General features: G+C 42.4%; 1 protein-coding gene across 2 annotated transcripts in view; it reads left to right on the top strand.

Moving 5' to 3' along the window:
• The first annotated feature begins 254 nt into the window (after positions 1 to 254).
• GAN (gigaxonin) overlaps positions 255 to 18543 on the top strand; it is a 33081-nt gene continuing 14792 nt past the window's right edge. For both annotated transcript variants that reach the window (XR_012661983.1, XM_075101301.1), the window contains exons 1-6: positions 255 to 578; positions 14187 to 14301; positions 15171 to 15521; positions 16020 to 16237; positions 17161 to 17282; positions 17752 to 17864. Coding sequence is in view for 1 of the 2 variants with exons in the window: in XM_075101301.1 (XP_074957402.1) it covers positions 412 to 578; positions 14187 to 14301; positions 15171 to 15521; positions 16020 to 16237; positions 17161 to 17282; positions 17752 to 17864 (1086 nt within the window). In the remaining variant the exon portion in view is untranslated. The remainder of the gene's footprint in view (positions 579 to 14186; positions 14302 to 15170; positions 15522 to 16019; positions 16238 to 17160; positions 17283 to 17751; positions 17865 to 18543) is intronic.

Genomic DNA, 18543 nt, shown 5'->3' with positions numbered 1-18543 from the left:
GCGAAGAGGGGAAAAAAAACAGAGATAACTTGGGGAGCGATGCTGAGTTCAGGGTCCCCGACGTGTAGCCTCCGCAGGCGGGCGGCCGCCCTGCCCTGCCCCGCCCCGCCCCGCCCCGCCCCGCCGGGCGCCCGCGGAAAGGCCATGCCGTGCCGAGCCGTGCCGCGCCCAGCCGTGGCCGCCATGCCCAGGGCAGCCGGGTCCGGGTCCGCCCCGTTCCCGCCCCACAGGGGGAGGCGGGCGCCGGGCGGGGCGGCGCAGTGAGATGATGTCAGCGGCGGGCTGGCAGCCATGGTGTGAGGGCAGTGACTGAGGCAGCCGGCCTGGCTCAGCCCGGCTTGGTTTAGCTCAGCTCAGCTCGGCTCGGCTCGGCTCAGCCCAGCCCAGCCCGGCCCGGCCCGGCCCGGCAGCATGTCGGGGCCGAGCGCCGTGTCCGATCCGCAGCACCCGGCGCGGTTGCTGCGGGCCCTGAGCTCCTTCCGCGAGGAGAGCCGCTTCTGCGACGCGCACCTGGTGCTGGAGGGGGAGGAGATCCCGGTGCAGAAGAACATCCTGGCGGCCGCCAGCCCCTACATCAGGTACGGCCGGGGACGGCGCCGGCCCGCGGCCCCCGGGCGGCGACTCGGCGGGAGGCCGCGCTCCCCGGGCGGGGCGGCCGGTGCGGGCCGGGCGGTTACGTAAGGAGCGGGCTCGGCTTCTAAGGACGAAGGAGTCAGGGGAGGCCGGGGGGGGCCGGGCCTGCCCTCCCGCTCTCCCTCCCTCCCCGCCCAGGGGGGTCGCCTGAGCGCTGAGCTCCGCTCCCCTCCTCGCCCCTCACCATCTCCCGCCGGCCGGTGCCGCCCCCCGCGGGCCCGGCCGCCCCGCAGCGAGCAGCAGCCGTGTCCTTCGCCTCAAGCTGCTGCTTTTTTGGGGGGAGAGGGAGGGTGGGTGTTGAAAGGCCGTTTGACCCACTGGAGGAAAAATGCCCCCAGCAACTGAAGTGCCACCAAGTGCCAGGTGCAAACCAAGAAGATCCCCACTTTGTACGTTTGCGTTGGGCCGGGGGGCTGCGGCGGGCCTCTGCTGTCTTCGTGTCTTCCAGTAAGGCAGGGCTCGGGGTGGCGGTTGTTACGGGAGCTGAAACACATCAGCTTTCCAGCTTTTAAATTAAAAATAAATGTTGCTTTGCCTCCCCATCTCCTGTTCCCTTGTGCCTGTGCAATATCCACGAACCGAACTCGGAAATTGCCGGAGGTACGGAAGGCCGGCCGTGCCGGGAGGGCTGCCCGCTCTCGGCAGCGGGTGTCCGCGGCGTGGGCCGTCAAAACTACGCAGCTGGGCAGCGGGTGTTGGGGAGGACGGGCTGTACCGGCACAGTCGAGGTTTCTGAGGTGCCCCGGCAACAGTTTTCAATGACTATGGATTATGTTTTCAATGAAAACCATCTCATGAAAGGTCCTGCCACAGCCAGCGACAGCGGTTTGAACTTCTCCATCGCACTCGGTGGTGATGAGTCCAATGACATCAACGAAAAAGAATATACCTGCCATAAGACTTTTATAATATGTACCTGCGTGTCAGAGAGGGGAAAGAGAAATGTACAAGTGGTTAATTCCAAAGGGTTTTTATGTCAAAGTCCTATCACCTGCAGGTGATAAAGACATTAATTTTGTCTTTGCGCGTAAAGCAGGAGCAGACCTTTTGGTATCACGTAAAAGCAGGATTGTTGTAAGTCTGTTGTAGCAGACTTTTTGCAATGGTTGGGCTTTCCTTCCAGTTGTAGCTTTCTGTGAAGCTGTCATAAAATCTGCATATTTGTGCTTGGCAGGGATGGGGAGGCTGTACGCTACTCTCCAAAAGCATGCAACCTGCTTCAGTGTCTTATTATCTGCTTTCAGGAAATATGGGATGTTGGGTGACCATTGTAGTCCAACTTTGACATTCACAAGTACAAAAATAAACCAAAAAGAAATAGAATATAACGTTAGTGATTAACTTTTAAATGGGTGTTGATCATGGGCAGACTTACAGAAACAGTCCTCTGTATCACGTGAGCTAGCAGAGCTGAGTTATAAAATTAAATAAAATTCAGAGGGAAGGAAGATCAGCAAGAATTTGCGAAAAAGACACCACGGAGCCATGGTACTCCTAATAATTTGTTTCACTGCTTGTCTTGAGAAGCATTTTTTGGAAGACTGTGGTGAAAGACAAATCAAAGATGTGAAGTTGAAATGAGCCATTGATCCAATACTCTTCAAAACGCTTGAATGCGTCTCAGGCTGTTGGTCATCGTGTTTCAGATGACCATATGCCATATCTGAAATAAAGGTCCAGAAGGGTTGCTCAAGGTGGAAAGAGGTCATATTCTTGGAAAAACTGCTGTTCTACTGTAACAGCAAGATGAGTTTACAGGAAATGCGCAAATTTTTTTTAATGTGAAAAATACTGCTTAATTAAAAGATATTCTAAATTATTCTATGGAGAGGTACCTTTTCACAGAATTTCATCTTTAAGTATTGCATTTTGTTCATCTCTGAAAAATGTCCTGGGGAAACATGAGTTAAGCGTGTGTGAGGAATAAGAGCGCCAGACATAACTACATTAGCAACAAAACTTGTAGTCATTAGAGCTGTGGTTTTTTTTAAACTCAAAATTGTTCAGGTTCAAATCCCATGAAGGAACTCATTAACTATGTGTGAAAGTAGGTTACATGCATTAATATATAAATATGATTAAGTGTTTGGGGTTTTTTTTTTTTAAAGCTTACTCATATTCTGTCCTCGGGCTTGCAAGAAATAAAGAACCAAAAATACATGTACCTAGTTCTTGTATGGCACATTAAGAAACACATTTGTATTACCTACCTTTGCAGAGCTTAATTTTTACCTGCTGCCTATCTCTCTTCTTTTTATCACTCCAGGATCTATCTCTTAGTCCAGCTGGTCTCCACACTGGGTAGAGTTGGGCAGGTAGGTTGCCAATGTTGGAGCATTATGTTTCCAGCCAAAAATAATGTTTCAGTGGCTCTTTTTGGAGATAAAATTAATCTCCAGCCTGTACCTAGTCTGTGCAAGTCCTCTTTATTTTGAGTGTTGTTTTTGCAAAAACAATGATCGGTTTAGGTTTCTATATAAAGAGTTATTGCAGGACACTCAAGAATTTTATGTCCTTGCATCTTAAAGGTAGATGATTCCAAAGTGTGCTATGGGACCAGAGGCTGTTACACTCTCCAGATGCCCATTGATTTGTGTCACTCTCATTTGAAAAATTCCACTATAAAGCTCAGAAAAATCCATTAACTAAATTCAGAAGAAAAACGAGTAGATTTGTGAAACTTGTACTCAGCAGTGAAGAAGTGGAAGTTTGAGCTGGTGTGGTGGTTTCTGTATCTGGCTGTGTCATGGTGTATTGTGGCTGTGGGCAAGTAGGTGGGCGAGCTCAGAAGCAGTGTAGGGTTTGCATGAATTCTTAGTTTAGGGTGTGAGTAGGAAAATAAGTAGGCATGGACTTTCTGAGGGGGTGGTTGGGTGTGAGCAGAGTCTGCGTGTGCTGATGGATTTGTGCAGCCACTGAGAGGAGTGTTACCTGCTCTGTAGTTCTGCATGGAAGCTGTTTGGCTGACTGGTTATGAGTAGGACACCTGTAAATTACAGTGATGTGGCTTCCCTCCAGTTATTTGGCAAGTGGATTATCCATGCAGCTAAAAAATGGCAGCTTCAGCGGGAAGAGGTCGAAAGACATGAAGGGGACACAGAAACACATGGAAGTGTTATGGGTGTCACAGATCCCATCTGCCTTTCTTGTCCATAGGCTAGCTTCTGCAAGTACAGGAAAAAAAAATAAATGCCAGTTTCATGAATACATTTTCAGTCTGTGGCACCAGTAAGACTTTTAATTGTTGTGGTAGTTGGATTCTTGAGGTCTTGCCTCGACCACTTAATGCCAAGTTGCTTGTAGCTCTTTGCGGGCAGCGAGGTCTGGGGTGGTTGCATGAATTCCTACAGAATTGCCTTATATGTACAGGTTAATCTAATCCCTCTGTGTGCCCCTGGAGCAAATCCTGTCATTTACAAAACACAGAAGTCTCCCTGCATATCTCTAACATCTTGTGGTATGTTCCTGAGCCTGAGAAAAGGAGGATTCCTCAGGAAGAGACTGCCATAGGACAGCGTGGTTTGGCTCAAAGCGATGTTGCTGTGCATCCCACAGAAGTTAAATTTGAGCCAGGTTAGGTCTTGATTGTGTCTTCTGTAACAAATCAGCCAGAAGCCTGCGCTTTTTTAGCACTGTTTGTAGCTACATTAGGGCAATTGCCAGGACAATTCTATTGCCCTCATTTAATTTATATAGTTTATGAGCCTAGTGTAAATTATGGTGGCATAAGAGTGCTTTTACCAGAATAAACCGTGCTTGCACGAGTAAGTTTGGCATAAGCTGTAGCATATATCCGCAAACCTCTGATAGGATAGATCTGCTCCGAGTATTCCTGGTATCCTCAATAGTAGCAGCAGATGTTCTCATCGAACAGATCTGTCACTGTCTGGCATGAGTCGTTCCTGGCCAGTGAAACTTGCAACTCCTAATATTTAGCTAGCTTGCTGTCTGCTTGCCTGTGTCACAGGGAGCATGTGGGAACTACCGTAACAAAGAGGATATTTAAGCTTGAACTCTTAGATGAATTTAATGTCATGTGCTGCTGTATTAGAAATTAAATTAAGACATTTTTGTTATTTCAGCAAGTTTTGTCTTTGGTTTTTGTGCATCTGTGTGAACAGATTACAGATGCGTGTATGTATTCGATACTGTTCCCCAAGGCTTTCCTAGCCATATTTTCATCTTTTCCAGATAAGCATACTACAGCTAAACAAACAAAAAAAAAAAGTAAAATTAAGTTCATGTTATTTCTCCATTTACTTTTAAATAGCTGTGCTGCTTCTAAATTAGTTTTGGTCAGAAATAACCTGACAGCATGCATTTGCATCTTCCCACTTGTGCTGTTCAACCTTCTGACGTCCCTAAAATGTTGCAGACCTTGTAGGACCCTTGCACGGCCACAAAAGCGTAACCTCTCTCCCAGTGCCGAAATAGACCTCCATGGAGATGTGGTAGGACGTGTTCCCTGTCACTGAACTCCTGTCCTTTCCTCTGCGTGCTGGCACTCGGAGTATTTTGAGCCATTCTGGACCTGTTGGAAGGCAGTCTGCCGAGATACCGTCCTTGTGTAAGTGTGTCCATGAGCATCCCTGCGCGCTGGTACAAGAAATGGGACAGGATGTCCGTTCTGTAGCGCACTGAAAAGGTGCATCTTGGCAGTTTTGTTACACTGGTTGCACAACAAATGTTGTAGAGCCAGGTGAGGTAAAGCCAATGAGTGCCAGTAGCTTCTGCTAGTTATTTCCTGATACCTGTTCGGGTTTTATTGACATTTGTAGAGAGCTTTTTATAGTGTTTTAAAACTACTTCTGTTTAGGACTAGTACAGAAGTCATGAACACAAACCGCTGCTGAAGCTGGGAGGTGTTTGGTTGTCAAGACCCTGTGCTCTCCAGTTCTGGTTTAGCTGAATTGCGCTGTGCTTGTGCCAGGTCTTGTCCCCTCTTCACTGGGCGTGCAGGGCAGCATTGTGGTAACTGCTTTATCGAGGAGGGATCTAAAGCCATGTCATCTTCAGGGTTTCTTATGAGAAGTTTGTTTCTGGCAGTCTTCTGGCAACTTTACAGGCTGCCCTGGCAGTAGGAAGTCAGGAACAAATTGGGCCAGAATTTGCTTCCAGACTTTGAAAGGTGTTTTTTAAATTAGGCATAGGTTTTGGGGTTGGTTTTCTTTTTTTTTAATGAAACTAAAGTGTGCTCTGTGATGTTTTAGCCATAACTGAGTTGTAAAGTCTCTGTAAATTTGAGAAGCAATAAATCAAAATAGTTGCTTTGTCCAGAAACTCTGTACCTGGCGTAACTCGGGAGAAGTCCCTAAATACGCATTACATTTGGGTAAGCAGTTGAGAGGCGACAGTGGTAAAGGTATGTTAAAAGCTTATGGTTTAAAAAGGGATTTAAAATTCACTATACCAGCCTTGAATGGGGAGTTGTTAATTATATTCCTGCTCCAACAAGCCCCTAAAAGATGGCCTGAAGGGAGGAAGCAATGAGGCTCTTACCCAGCTCAAAATAGTAAGAAAATACAGTTGGGCTGCTCCTACACATCACGCAAAGGGAGAACTGGAAATCAGAGCATCTTGTTTACGCAGGAGAACTTGAGATGAAACTTCTTGGCCTTTCTTTGTATCTGAAGACGCGCAGTTCATCTGCATGCCTGATGCAAGAGGCGAGTTGGGGTGGAAGGAGGTGTGGCAGGATGGAGCTGCTTGGGATGTCTGTGTAATTTATACTCTGTAGGTTGCCTTTACACCTGCATTAATTGCCTTGTTTGGCAAAACTTTTGTTATTGAAAGAACCTTTTTATTAAGAATTTTTCTTGCACACTTTAAAATGCATTTTGTGGCTGGAGCAGGGCTGTTCTGAAGGCACTCATGTCTGAAGAAACTCATTTGGAGTTGATGAGTCTGGAGTTCTTGATTTGTGTGTTTTTGGTGTGGTGTTTTTTGTGTGGTGTGGTTTTTTTTTTTATTTGAATCTGTTTTGTTTGCATTGGTCTCAGCTGCAGTTAAAAAAGGAGCTTTCTTGCCATGTTGACTGACAACTATGAAAAGTAACTAATGGTTTTAAAGAATTTGTTTCTTCACTCTCTGTTCAGACCTCTTATTTCATATATTGTAGAAAGCTTTCTTTCTGTCCTGATACTGAGTACCAGTGTAGAGCTACCTGTACATAGGGGAGTCTCCTGTTTTGTCTCCTGTGGTATGTCTATGCCACTGCTTGATATTTCCAAGAAAACAAACAAACAAAATCACTGTTACAACAGCTCCAAAATTGCTTGTTGCCTATCAAGGAAAGATGTTCTTAATACCATGTAGTTAGTGGCTGGTTTATGTCCTCAGACACATCGGTTTACATCTCCTGAATGACTTTAAGCTGCCTAGTACAGCTCTTGTAATTGTTTATGGGCACAGTTAGTACTCTGATTGCAGACTCTTGGCTCTTCCTTCTTGTGCTGGTCAAATGCCCATGCCTTGTTCCTTTTTTCTCTTGGCTGTGTCATCACTTCCTATGATAGTCCTCCAGATGTTTTCCAGCTCCCAGTGTGTCTGGAGTTCTCGTGCCTTCCTCTGTTGGATTCCCAAAGACCCACAGTGCTTGTCACGTCTTCCAGCTGTCCCACAATACTACTCATGCACTTATAACTTTGTCCATTCAACTTCATACTTACCAGTGATTATGAAAATCTTTTTCTGATTCTGATGCTTATTTCTCCCATGTGCTGTAAGGATAAGTGAGGTATAAAAACTTGATTAAACCAAGTTTTCTCAGCAGGTTCATTGGTGTTTTCCAAATATGATTTTAGTAAGTCACAGGAATGTTTGGATTATTAGAAACACACTACACAGCATTGCATTTCTTAAATATATTTAATGGTGAGTTTAACAGCATGGGTATGGTACTGTACTTTATCCTTCTAAAAAAGCATTTTCAACAAGTTGAAAGCAGAGTTAATTTGAAAGAAGACATATTTTCAAGTAAGATACAGTTAATTTCTTGGTTTAACACTGTATTCCAGAAATGTCTTCCTTTGCTTTTCCAAGGAAGTCCTAGTTCCAGCTTGCTATCTAATAGCTGTAACGCTGCTGTTTAGTAGAAGGCTAAATTTTCAACTGATGTGGACTGGAAATTTCATGAATCATCTATTTAGTGAGTGAACTTGAGCGTCATGTGTAGCATAAAAATTGCATAAATATGGTACAGATTTAGGTAAGAAGATGCTTCGAGTGTTCCATGCGAGCTAGCCTGCTGCCCATTGAGGAACAGGGATTAGCTACTTTTTCCCTCAACTTTTAAAAACACAGAAAGAAGAAACCCAAACCCACCTTTCTAAATCCAGTGGCAGGTATTTCTAATACAAGAGGCACATAATAGATCTGTGCTTCATGTGAGAAGAGCTGAACCGCTGACTGCTGAACTAGGTCTACTCAGCTTCACGCATAGATGAGGCCGAGTTGTGCTTTGTGCCACGTACGAGGTGCATGGCACAAACCATCGGTGCCCAACAGGCAGCTCATCCGCATTGCTTGTGATTGACTTGTTTGTATGCTCAGCTGGTGCATTTGGTTGGTTGTTTTCCAAGTTGGCATAAAAAAAAAAACAACCCCGAAGTAAAATGAAATTGCAGATACTTCATGCTGCTGAGAAGCTCCAAGAGTCTGTTCTTGGGGACTGTGTCGGTTAAGTGTGTGTTCTGTCTACTTAGGGCTAACTCACATGTTTAGGCAAGATGTGCTGGTTGAGGGTAGATTTCCAGTTTAGATTACAATCTGGTTTGGGATGAGCTCAGTGTAGTCAGAGTAACTTCAGATTTTCAGGGTAAACAAGCTCTTCACTGAGCAAAGCCTGAGCCCTGTACCTGTCCCCTGTGCTGCTGCTGAAGGAATTGCTTTGTTCTCTTTCTTGGGGGGGGGGGGGGCTAATATTTTTGCCTGACTTAAACATTCCAACAGATAACACCTAGGAAGACCTTGATGTTCTTGTTTCTCTTAAACCAAGCAAAGCAACTTCTGCAGGTTTTTGTGCTGAGCTGTTAGGTGGACTACTTTGCCTTGAGACCTGACTGAAGTTGCAGTTACAGATAATCTTAAGAAGAGACACATACAAGAGGCATAGCCAAAATCCTCTGAGAGCTGGCACCCGTTGCAGGGTGTGGTGAAGACTGTCTTTTATGTGTGCTGCTAAAGGCCAGGGTGCAACCTCAAAGAAAACCTTCTGATTTGGTTGTAAAATATCTTTTTGGAGGACGGCAGTGGGTGGAGTGAACTGCTGCATCATGGTTTTGTCTGACCTGTTTAATAACGTGATTATTAAGGGGTTTTTTGCATGCAGGAAGACCAGCTTTCATGGGAGAAAATGTTGGAGGAATAAAGGCAGACAAATGAAAAAACGTCACCATTAAAATGGTCACTCCTATGTAGGCTTAATTATATTTTACATGGAAAGCTTGGGCTCAAACCTGCATAAGGAAGCCTGGATGAGGAGGAGACTAAATTGACCTGATGTTTGCATCAGAAGCAGAATTTTTAAGTTTTCTCCTTACTAATGCAAAATCTCAAAGTACTCACTTGCCATTTTTGGGAGTGAGTCATCCCTGTGAGCATGTTTTAGGTTTGATGCATGTCTTTGCTGGAAACATTTGTTGGAGGTGTAACTTCTTCAGAGAGCATCAGAGAGCATTTTAAAATGAAGGCCAAAACACTGGTGCAGGTAAAGGATGCGTCATCAAAACCCAATTTTATTACTCTTTGTTTTGGAATGATGGCTTTGCTACTCTCATACTAGTTTGCTAGTATGGCAATATTGGCAAAGCTTGCATAGACTAGCTCTTATGGCTAATCTGGGGCAAAATCATTAATTTGGAAAGACAGCTCCTTTAAAAAAGACGCATGCTTCCCTCTTGTCTCTTGCAGCTTTGTTCCTGACGCCCTGCTACAGCTGTGTAAGTAGGTCAGCAAACTGCATTGTTTGCAATCCGATGACGTGAGAGGAGGTAAAAGTTTTGTGTTGCAAAGCATCAAAACCAAAGTGTCTGTCTTTTGTTTCCCAGATTTTTCGAATGTTTTTCACTGTAAATATCGTAAACCTGCTTGAGGTGAATGTGGTCTAGAACATTCTCATCTACAAAGGCACAATCTTTGCACACAGATGTTTTCTTTACCTGTTTAAGTACCAATATACCAGTGCCCTAAGGGTTAAAGCATTCTGAGTTTTACTGTTGTTCTCTTTATAACTTATGTCACCATTTGAGAAACACATGGGTTATCTTGTCATAATAGTTGACAAATAAGGCAGAAGTTTGAAAGATAAACAGAATTATGACTGACTCAGGAAAGCAAGCTTGATCAGTGGCGGCTGAATTAGTTGGTTTGGTTTTAACTTTGTTTGTTGTTTTGTTTGGTTGTTGGGGTGTTTTTTTATTATTATTCCCTCTCCTGTAAACTGTCAGCTGTAAAGTGTAGGAAAAACAAGTTTCTGACACAGGGACCCTTTGTCAATGTGCTTCCCATGCATCGTAACTGTCCCACAACAGTGCTCCCACACGGACTCAGCTGTAAGGTTGGGAAGTATGACTATGTGTTTTTCTTTGTTTTGCTCTTTTAAAATGAGAGGTAAGTTGGAAGGTCCATCTTGTTAAAATTAAGAACTGTAGACGGTCTTAAATTTATCTGTTGGGTTTTTTTTTTTTTAATCTAGTTTGTGCTGCGAGATGTGTGTTGTGAATCCTAGCAATATCAACATTTGTTCTTAAGCCCTTGTATTAATTTTAACGATTTACCTTGCTTATATTGGTGCTTACGTATACAGAAAAGGTATTGGAATTTTTTTCCTCATTCTGCCTTACGTAGTGTCATTTGAGATGACTCATTAGGATTGTATTGCTTAAGTGATGTGGAAGTGCAGATTCTAAATTTGTCACAGAGACAAACAATATCAAAACACACCATAAACCCAAACGTTTTTATGCTCGAGGTGTAGTATGTGCCAAGCAGTTTTCCTGACCAGGTACAAGAAGCTGGGGTGAATGTTGTTATGCAGTTACAGAACGCTATTTATTTTACTGGAAGCAATTTCAACTTACAATGATGATCTTCTTAGTTAAAAAATGGAAAACTTCCTTTTAAAACATGTATGGAGTCAGGATGCTCAAAACTAAATTACTTAAGAAAACAGGACTAAGTTGCCTTGCTTTGTTTCCCCCAGCTCTATATGTGCCTCAGCTGTGCTCTGCTCCCAGCTAAAGGGTTTTCTGGTTGGCTGTGGGAGTCCTCTTTCCTTCTAAATCTTGACGTTCAGGTCTTTCACCTGAATTAAGGAAGACTGAGGCAGCCTTTTCTGCTGTGGTTTGGCAACTTAGAGTGCTTTTAAAGTAATTAGAAATGTTGTCCGGAGTAGGCAGCTCCCATACGCATGTGTTAGAAGCAGCTGTGCTGCAGCTGGGCACATCTCTCTGTACCTTGGTTCCTGAGTGCCCCTTCCAACTTTCCGCCACACAAATCATAAGCTGAATAAATCACCATGGGGAACAGCATGGTGGGAAGAAAACATCCTCCTTCCTGGGATACTGACAGATTTTAAAAAGCTCTGCTTAAGTATAGCTAGAAATGTTTTTTCTAAAGGGAAGTTTGAGAGAGGACCAGGGTATTTCACAGCATGCTGCCTGCTCTGTCTTTCTGAACTGGGAACAAACGTGTTTTGAAATTTTCTCATTCTCTGTTGCATGTGTTAAGACAAGGGTGCCCAGACCTCAGTTTGCTAGAGAGGTGTAGGTGCAGGTACCAGCTGATGCTGTGTGATGCAAGAGGAGGCATCGCTCCTTGCCCTCCGCTTACATACCTCTTAATTTTTTCTCCCCCCTCAGCTTTCTTTCCACATTAGACTTGCAGTTTTCTATCTTGAACTTTTCCAGCCCCAAACGTGATTATAATAGGTCCTTGCATGACTCTTTTCCTCCCCTCTTCCCAACAACCAGTAGCTGCCCTGGGGTACTTGACGTGAGCAACAAGGAGTACTTCCAGCTGCCCTTTGGGAATGGTTCTTGTCTCATAGCTCAGAAATCTTTGTACCAAAATAAATAACTTAGTAGTTCATTAACTAACTACTGCTTCTCAGAACAGATGATGGGAATAAAGCTTACTCTGAACTGGGATGCATTTGCATAAGGTGAATATTGCCCACATAGGAGTATCTGTAACTTTTAAATCGATTGATTTGTTCTCAAGGTTATTTTTCTGCTTTCAGTTTGTGTTTTGGGATTGCATCAGGGGTTGGTTGGTTTCTCTTCAGGTTAAGAACTGTTGATGCCTAAAAAAGTACACAGTAATTAGAACATCTAGCCTGATAAGACCCAAAACCTCTGAACAACACTTCCTTGTTACTAGGAGGCGTCAGTGTGAAGTCCATGCAAGAGGTGATTTAGCTTGGGTGTGTACAGGTGATGCTAAGATGAAAGTCAGAGATAAGTAGCACTAGTCCTTTCCCTAATCTCTTCCTTAATGCTGGCATGCAACATGTTTATTGCATGCCTTCCATCTGCTTTAAGCCCCACATGTGTTGGACTACCCAGATTCTGTGTATTTGACCACACTGGCTACTCGTAGGTACCTGATACGTGTGAAATATAGATAGCATCTGACCGTCTCCTTTCTGGTGAAGGAAGCCAGATGCTGCAAACCTTGATACGTTTTATGTTAAATTAAAAGAAAACAGTTTTCTTTCATTGCAAACCCAGAAACCCAAAACTCAACCATAGTCGGCAGAATTAAAATTGAGCTAGTTTGGATAGGCTTGAAAATGTGTGTAAAGAAGCCTTGATACTGGGTTGGAGTTGAGAACGTGTGTTACTCTGTGTGTGTGTATGCTCCTTCATTCATTTGTAGTTGTAGGCACGAAAAATGCACATTCCACGTGGGTGAGGATGGTGTAAGTTGCAGTGCATGTTGTACAGGATTGCTCGAGCTGTACGTTTTTGGTTTAGAAGTTTTTAGCTGACGAGATGCAAATTCATGTCTGCTGTTGCAGCACGTGCTTTATTGGAAGTCACATAGACTGTTTAGAGGACAGGCTTACTTTTTCTGATCTCTTTTCAAGTGTTAGGAAATAAACAGTTTCCTAATCTATGTTATGTTGTGGTTGTTGTTATTATTTGTATTATAACTTGTTCTAGGTGCTGTACAAACACAGACCTCGTGCAGTTGTGTGTATGCATCAGAGTAGCGTTACCTCCCAGAGTGTTCTGCTCGCTGGCGATGGGTCTTCCGCAGCGTAGAAAAGCAATGTAAAAACAAGACCACAAATATGACTAGAGCTAAAATTACCATCCTTATTCACACTTAAGAATAGCTCCTTGTAGACTAGGATTTTATTTGATATGAGTTATATCTTATTATGTGAAAAACTATTTTATTCTGATATGAGTAAGTGAAGCAGAATCTGCCCTTAGCTAAGTCCTATTTATTTATTTACTTAGTATGAATGTGGATAGTGGAAGACGGCAACAAACTGGACACTTTCAGCGAAGCACACCCACAGTTTTTCACATTAGGAAGCTAATTCTATCTAATAATATATTCAAATTAATAAAAAATGTTTTAGAAGCTTTTATTTAAATGTGCTGTGAAATTGATATCTATATATGCACACAGAGAGGCAGTGAAACAAGTTTTCTGGTCTCTATATAATGTGTCCTTGCCTAAAGCATGGAAAAAAGATGTTCAGAATGAAATTTTATTAGCTCTTGTGGCAGTTTTCACTAGACCGGTGGACACTGCTCCCTTTTAAGTTTCAAAAGTTGTCTGTCCTGGAAAAAGTGTTTGTACTAACAGATGATGGAAAGCAAAGCTGTCTGGCGTATTGTTACTATTTTCTCATCTTTTTTTCCCAGTCGTCCTTTGTTCTGTTCAAAGGTACATCAAACTGTTCCTGGTATTTTTAAAGAAATTGCTCATAAGTGACGTGTCCACTGATGTAGATGGATATTTAAAGCTGGGCTGAGCAGCACATGGGCTGTTTCCTACAACTGTGAGCACACAGCCAGGCATAGCATTAGGCTGATAACATCATAAACTACACGAAATGGTAACGCAATCCAAATATTTGTGCTGTCAGTGTATATTCTGATCACATCTGCTTACTGTAATTATTTTTTTCTTGGTAAAATCTTTTTTTGTTTTGGGGTTTTTTTCCCCCCACCTTTATCAAAGCAAATTCTTGTGTTTCATCTGTCAGCAGAGCTGCTGTTCTGTTTGAAGTTCTGAGTGAAGTTTTTGAACACTTGTGATGAATGAGCTGGGAAAAAATTACTTTGAAGCCATGAGTAGTTTGCAAGGCTAACGTATTTGTTCAGTTTGGAAATGTGATGAGCAATATTAGAGACCCTACATACATGCTTTTCATGCTAATTCAAGAGAGGCAATTTTCATATCATACTGCAAGGTTTTAATGTCTCTGTTATAGCTCAAGTGATCCATAGCTAGCACTTGTTTCTTCAGAAAAATGAGAGCAAACGTTGCCCAGGTTGTGAGCATTTTTTTATCTTTCTTTTCTCCTCTCTTAGAACAAAATTGAATTATAATCCTCCAAAAGATGATGGCTCAACGTACAAGATTGAACTTGAAGGGATATCTGTTGATATCATGAAAGAGATACTAGATTACATCTTCAGTGGGCAGGTATGGTATTAAAAAAACCTAGATGGAAACTCAACTATTTGGCAAAATAACCTGGGTTTTTAACGTTGTTATCCTAAAAGATAAGCCCATCGAGGCTTAAAGCTTTGTGATAAAACCTCCTCAAAGTGATCTATCATGCCAGGGCTGTGCATATGAAGTAGAGGCAATGGGCTCTGCAGGAGCTGTCTCCGCTCTTCTCCTGCAGTGGAGACAACTCTTTTAGAGTCAATGTCAAATGCTCGTAATAAAATTTGTGGCTACCTTCAGTAACTTGCTTTAAAACAAGTTAAATCTGTCTTTGACAGCCGCAGAAGAGAACTGGGTTGATAGCAATAGAGATTGAGACCCCATCACTGGATGTTACAGCACGTCAGGCGTCCTCCCTCTTTGTGCCTACCTCTGGGCCTCTTGTTGCTGACAGCATGCCCCTTCAGGTGGTTGTGCCAGTAGCCTTAGCAGGAATTGAAGTCGGTGTGTCTGGCTTATTTGCAACCAGACTGAGATTGCTGAATGAGTTTAACTTTCAGCAGAAAAAGAAGAGGCACATGCGGCTCAAAATTCTCTTCTGGATATGCATTTTGAAAAGTTAGTGATTTATTGCAGCAAAATTCATTTTAGGTTCCCGGATTAGGTGAGCAATTTTATAGGTAGTTCAGGCGCAGAATTCTTGTTGACACCTTCTGTCAAGCAAATGTCTTCCCATCCCTGTGTTAATTTATAAACATGTAGTAGTCATATCAATTTCTCATAATATTTACGCTGGCATTAATACTGCATTTTTCGGCCACTGAGAATGAGTGTAATGAATGCGGACATGTCATGAAACAAATGAGCGATAGTAGCTATAACTTCTAAATTGATTCTTGCAGATCAGGCTAAATGAAGAAACTATCCAAGATGTGGTACAGGCAGCTGATCTCCTGCTGCTTACAGACTTAAAAACTCTCTGCTGTGAGTTTTTAGAAGGTTGCATAGCTGCTGAGAACTGTATTGGTATTCGGGACTTTGCACTACACTATTGTTTGCATCATGTTCACTACCTTGCCTCAGAGTATCTGGAAACTCACTTTCGAGATGTCAGCAGCACAGAGGAATTCTTGGAACTGACTCCTCAAAAATTGAAAGAAGTGCTGTCGATGGAAAAGCTCAATGTTGGAAACGAAAGATACGTCTTTGAAGCGGTGATTAGGTGGATTTCTCATGATTCAGAATCGAGAAAGGTCAGGACATCTGAATGTTTATATTTTGAATGTGGCCCAAATTGGTGTGTGTATTCTGATCGGTGGGAACTTAAAATAGATATGTTTCTTTCAGAGCTAATTTTGCCTGAAATGCGGCAGCAGGATTGCAGTAAGAGAGTGAAAGCTGTGTTGATTGTTATCATCTGCTGCCTTTATTATTTAATAGGCTTTAAGAAAAAAAGTAAGTTTTTGGCATTTGATGATACAGTCTTGTCTCTGTAGAGAGAAAGTGAGTAGCACGTTTGTAGTGAAACTTTGAAGACTTTGACTATTGAATAACAAGTAAACTATTCATACTATATATGAAGTAATGTATACACACGTAATAGCATTGTGTTGTGGATTTTTTGATATTTGGAAGTAATAACAAATACTTTTAAAAGTTTTTGATAAATATAGAAGCATCTGTATGTGCGAGTGCCTTAATGCTGTTCTGTAAAGTTTGGGAGATTTTCTGGCATTTGTCTCTTTCTGTAGGTTCACATGAAGGATGTCATGTCAGCAGTGTGGGTCTCGGGCTTAGATGCAGCGTATTTACGTGAGCAGATGATGAGTGAACCACTGGTACGGGAGATCGTCAAAGAATGCAACAATATTCCCCTCACACCGCCCCAGCAGGGAGAGGCAATGCTGGCCTCCTTCAAGCCCCGGGGTTACTCAGAGTGTATAGTGACTGTTGGTGGAGAAGAACGAGTGTAAGTACGAAGTGGCATCACAGGCTGTCTCAGCTGGTAAAAATACAAGTGTCTAGCATTTGTGGTACGTCTGAAACCGTGTGGAGAGAATATGTGCACCTAATCGGCTTATTCCTCTTATCATTTGAGTTTGTTTTTAAGTTGGTCAGGCACACCTAAAATACCTTTGTGATTGATTCAGTAATAAGTAGTTATTTTGTGATAATTTTCTGACATTCAACATGTAGTAGGCTTAGAGTAGGATGTGTTGTTTGTTCAGTAAGTGTTGGCTGGGTTCTTTTTTTTAAACTGAATAGGCTTTACTCAAAATAAGCACAGAACATTGGAGAAACACTTTTCTAATGATCTGAAAAGCATTTATAATAAATCTTAAAAATAATGAACGTGTGCTTTAACTGTGATGTTTAAAATAGCTGTGGTTCCAAAAAAAGTCATTATTGGTGCATCTGAGATGCCAGGTCAGAATTCTGGTTCCACACAACAATCCTTTTCTTCTCTTGACTACCCCTTGCAGTAGAGGGCAGGGATTTGTCCTGTTTAAGTAAGTTTAGCACTTAGATATTTGCTCTTTATAGAAGTGTGATAAAATAATATTTTGCACATCAGTTTGTGGATTGCTTTATTCAGACATTACTAATACTATAGGTTCTTTTTAGTTTGTTTAAGGTTCTTGCATAGAAAATGTTGCAGGCAGATAAAGTATGAATGAAGTGCCTCTGCTTTTTATGTCTCCAGTCTGTACAAAAATAAATTTACACATACTTGGTTTGGGGGCCGCCTTCTTACCGGGGAAATGCCACACTTTATGAATATATATTAAATAATGAACAAGCGAGTTTCAGATGCAAGTTGTTAACAGTGAACTCGTAAAACTCTGTCTTGTCTTTCTGTTTTTATCTGTTCCCTCCCCACCCTGTGTTCAGATCACGGAAACCAACCTCAGTGATGCGGTGTATGTGTCCTCTTTATGATCCCAATAGACAGCTCTGGATTGAACTTGCTCCTATGAGTATTCCAAGGATCAATCATGGAGTATTGTCAGCAGGTAAAGGGGAGCTTTGTATTTGTAAAGTCAATATTATGAAAACTTACCAGTGCCTCAAAATCCTGTAATAATAATTTTTTTTCTTTAAGATTGACTGCACTGGGGTTATTTCATGCTTCCCCTTTGTCTGCCCAAAACATTACTTGATTCTGTGAAAATCTCTGTCATCTGAATGTTTAAGTCACTGTTCCTGCAACACTTTGTGGGAATCTGCTGCATCTGTCTCCAGGAGTATTTAATGTTTTAAGTAAATTCTAGTTGCTGCATCACTGAATATGTTGAAGAGTATCTGCAGGGGTAGACTTGGGGCCAGACATAAGTAGGTGCTTTACCTTCTCCAGTCGGTTTGACCCGTGACTGGTCTGAATCTCTTGGTGAATTCCAGGATACAGCTCACCAGTCATGTCATCTTGCTCAGTGTACAGGTGTGAGTCCTGTTTTTAAGATCATGTTACATTTTGTCTTACAGAAGGGTTTTTATTTGTGCTTGGTGGTCAGGATGAGAACAAGGGAACACTGAGCTCCGGAGAGAAATATGATCCAGATACCAATTCGTGGAGTTCCTTGCCACCAATGAATGAGGCAAGATCACTATCTAACTGTTGGGATTTAAGTTTTTACTTTGGCAAAATGTTCCTTTTCTTCTGCAAAGTTTTATTCTGAATCTACGGTCACTTGCATCTTACACATTCAAAGTCATGCTACAGACTGACTTGTGTTTATATCCTGTTGTTACACTTGTGGTCTGATACTGACCACTGGATCTGGAAAAAGGAAAAAATTAGTGAAGAGCTAGCTGTAAAGATGAACTACAAAATTTCAGGAGTTTCAAAATGTAGTCAAATAGTATACTTAAGGCTCTGAGTATTCTGGCCTTCTAAAACAAGAGAACTCTTAAATGGACAAAGGGATCAGACTGTGCAGAAAAGATGGACAGAGGACTGGCCAACATACAGAACTTGGCTTGCAGAGACATATTTAGGTTTGGTTTGAGTTAATGCTTCCTTCTTCATGTTTGCATTCCATCAAAAAGTAAGAGTTTGTTACTTGTAAACATATATCTTAATACACCTGTGTTTTTATCTTCTTAAATCAGTGTAGGGTGTTTATTAAAATGTTGTTGTTTGCCACAGGATTTTCCTCATTACAGTCTGGTTGGCAAAGGCTGGTAGTTTTGGCCACGTTTGTAGTTAGAGAGGCATTAAGTTTCCTGCTTACTATGAGTAAGACTTTACAATACGTTATGTTTCCTGTTTACTGT

This window comes from Phalacrocorax aristotelis, chromosome 8 (assembly GCF_949628215.1).
Source record: "Phalacrocorax aristotelis chromosome 8, bGulAri2.1, whole genome shotgun sequence".
Classification (NCBI taxonomy): Eukaryota; Metazoa; Chordata; class Aves; order Suliformes; family Phalacrocoracidae; genus Phalacrocorax; species Phalacrocorax aristotelis.
This window is presented reverse-complemented; position numbering and strand designations above follow the sequence as displayed.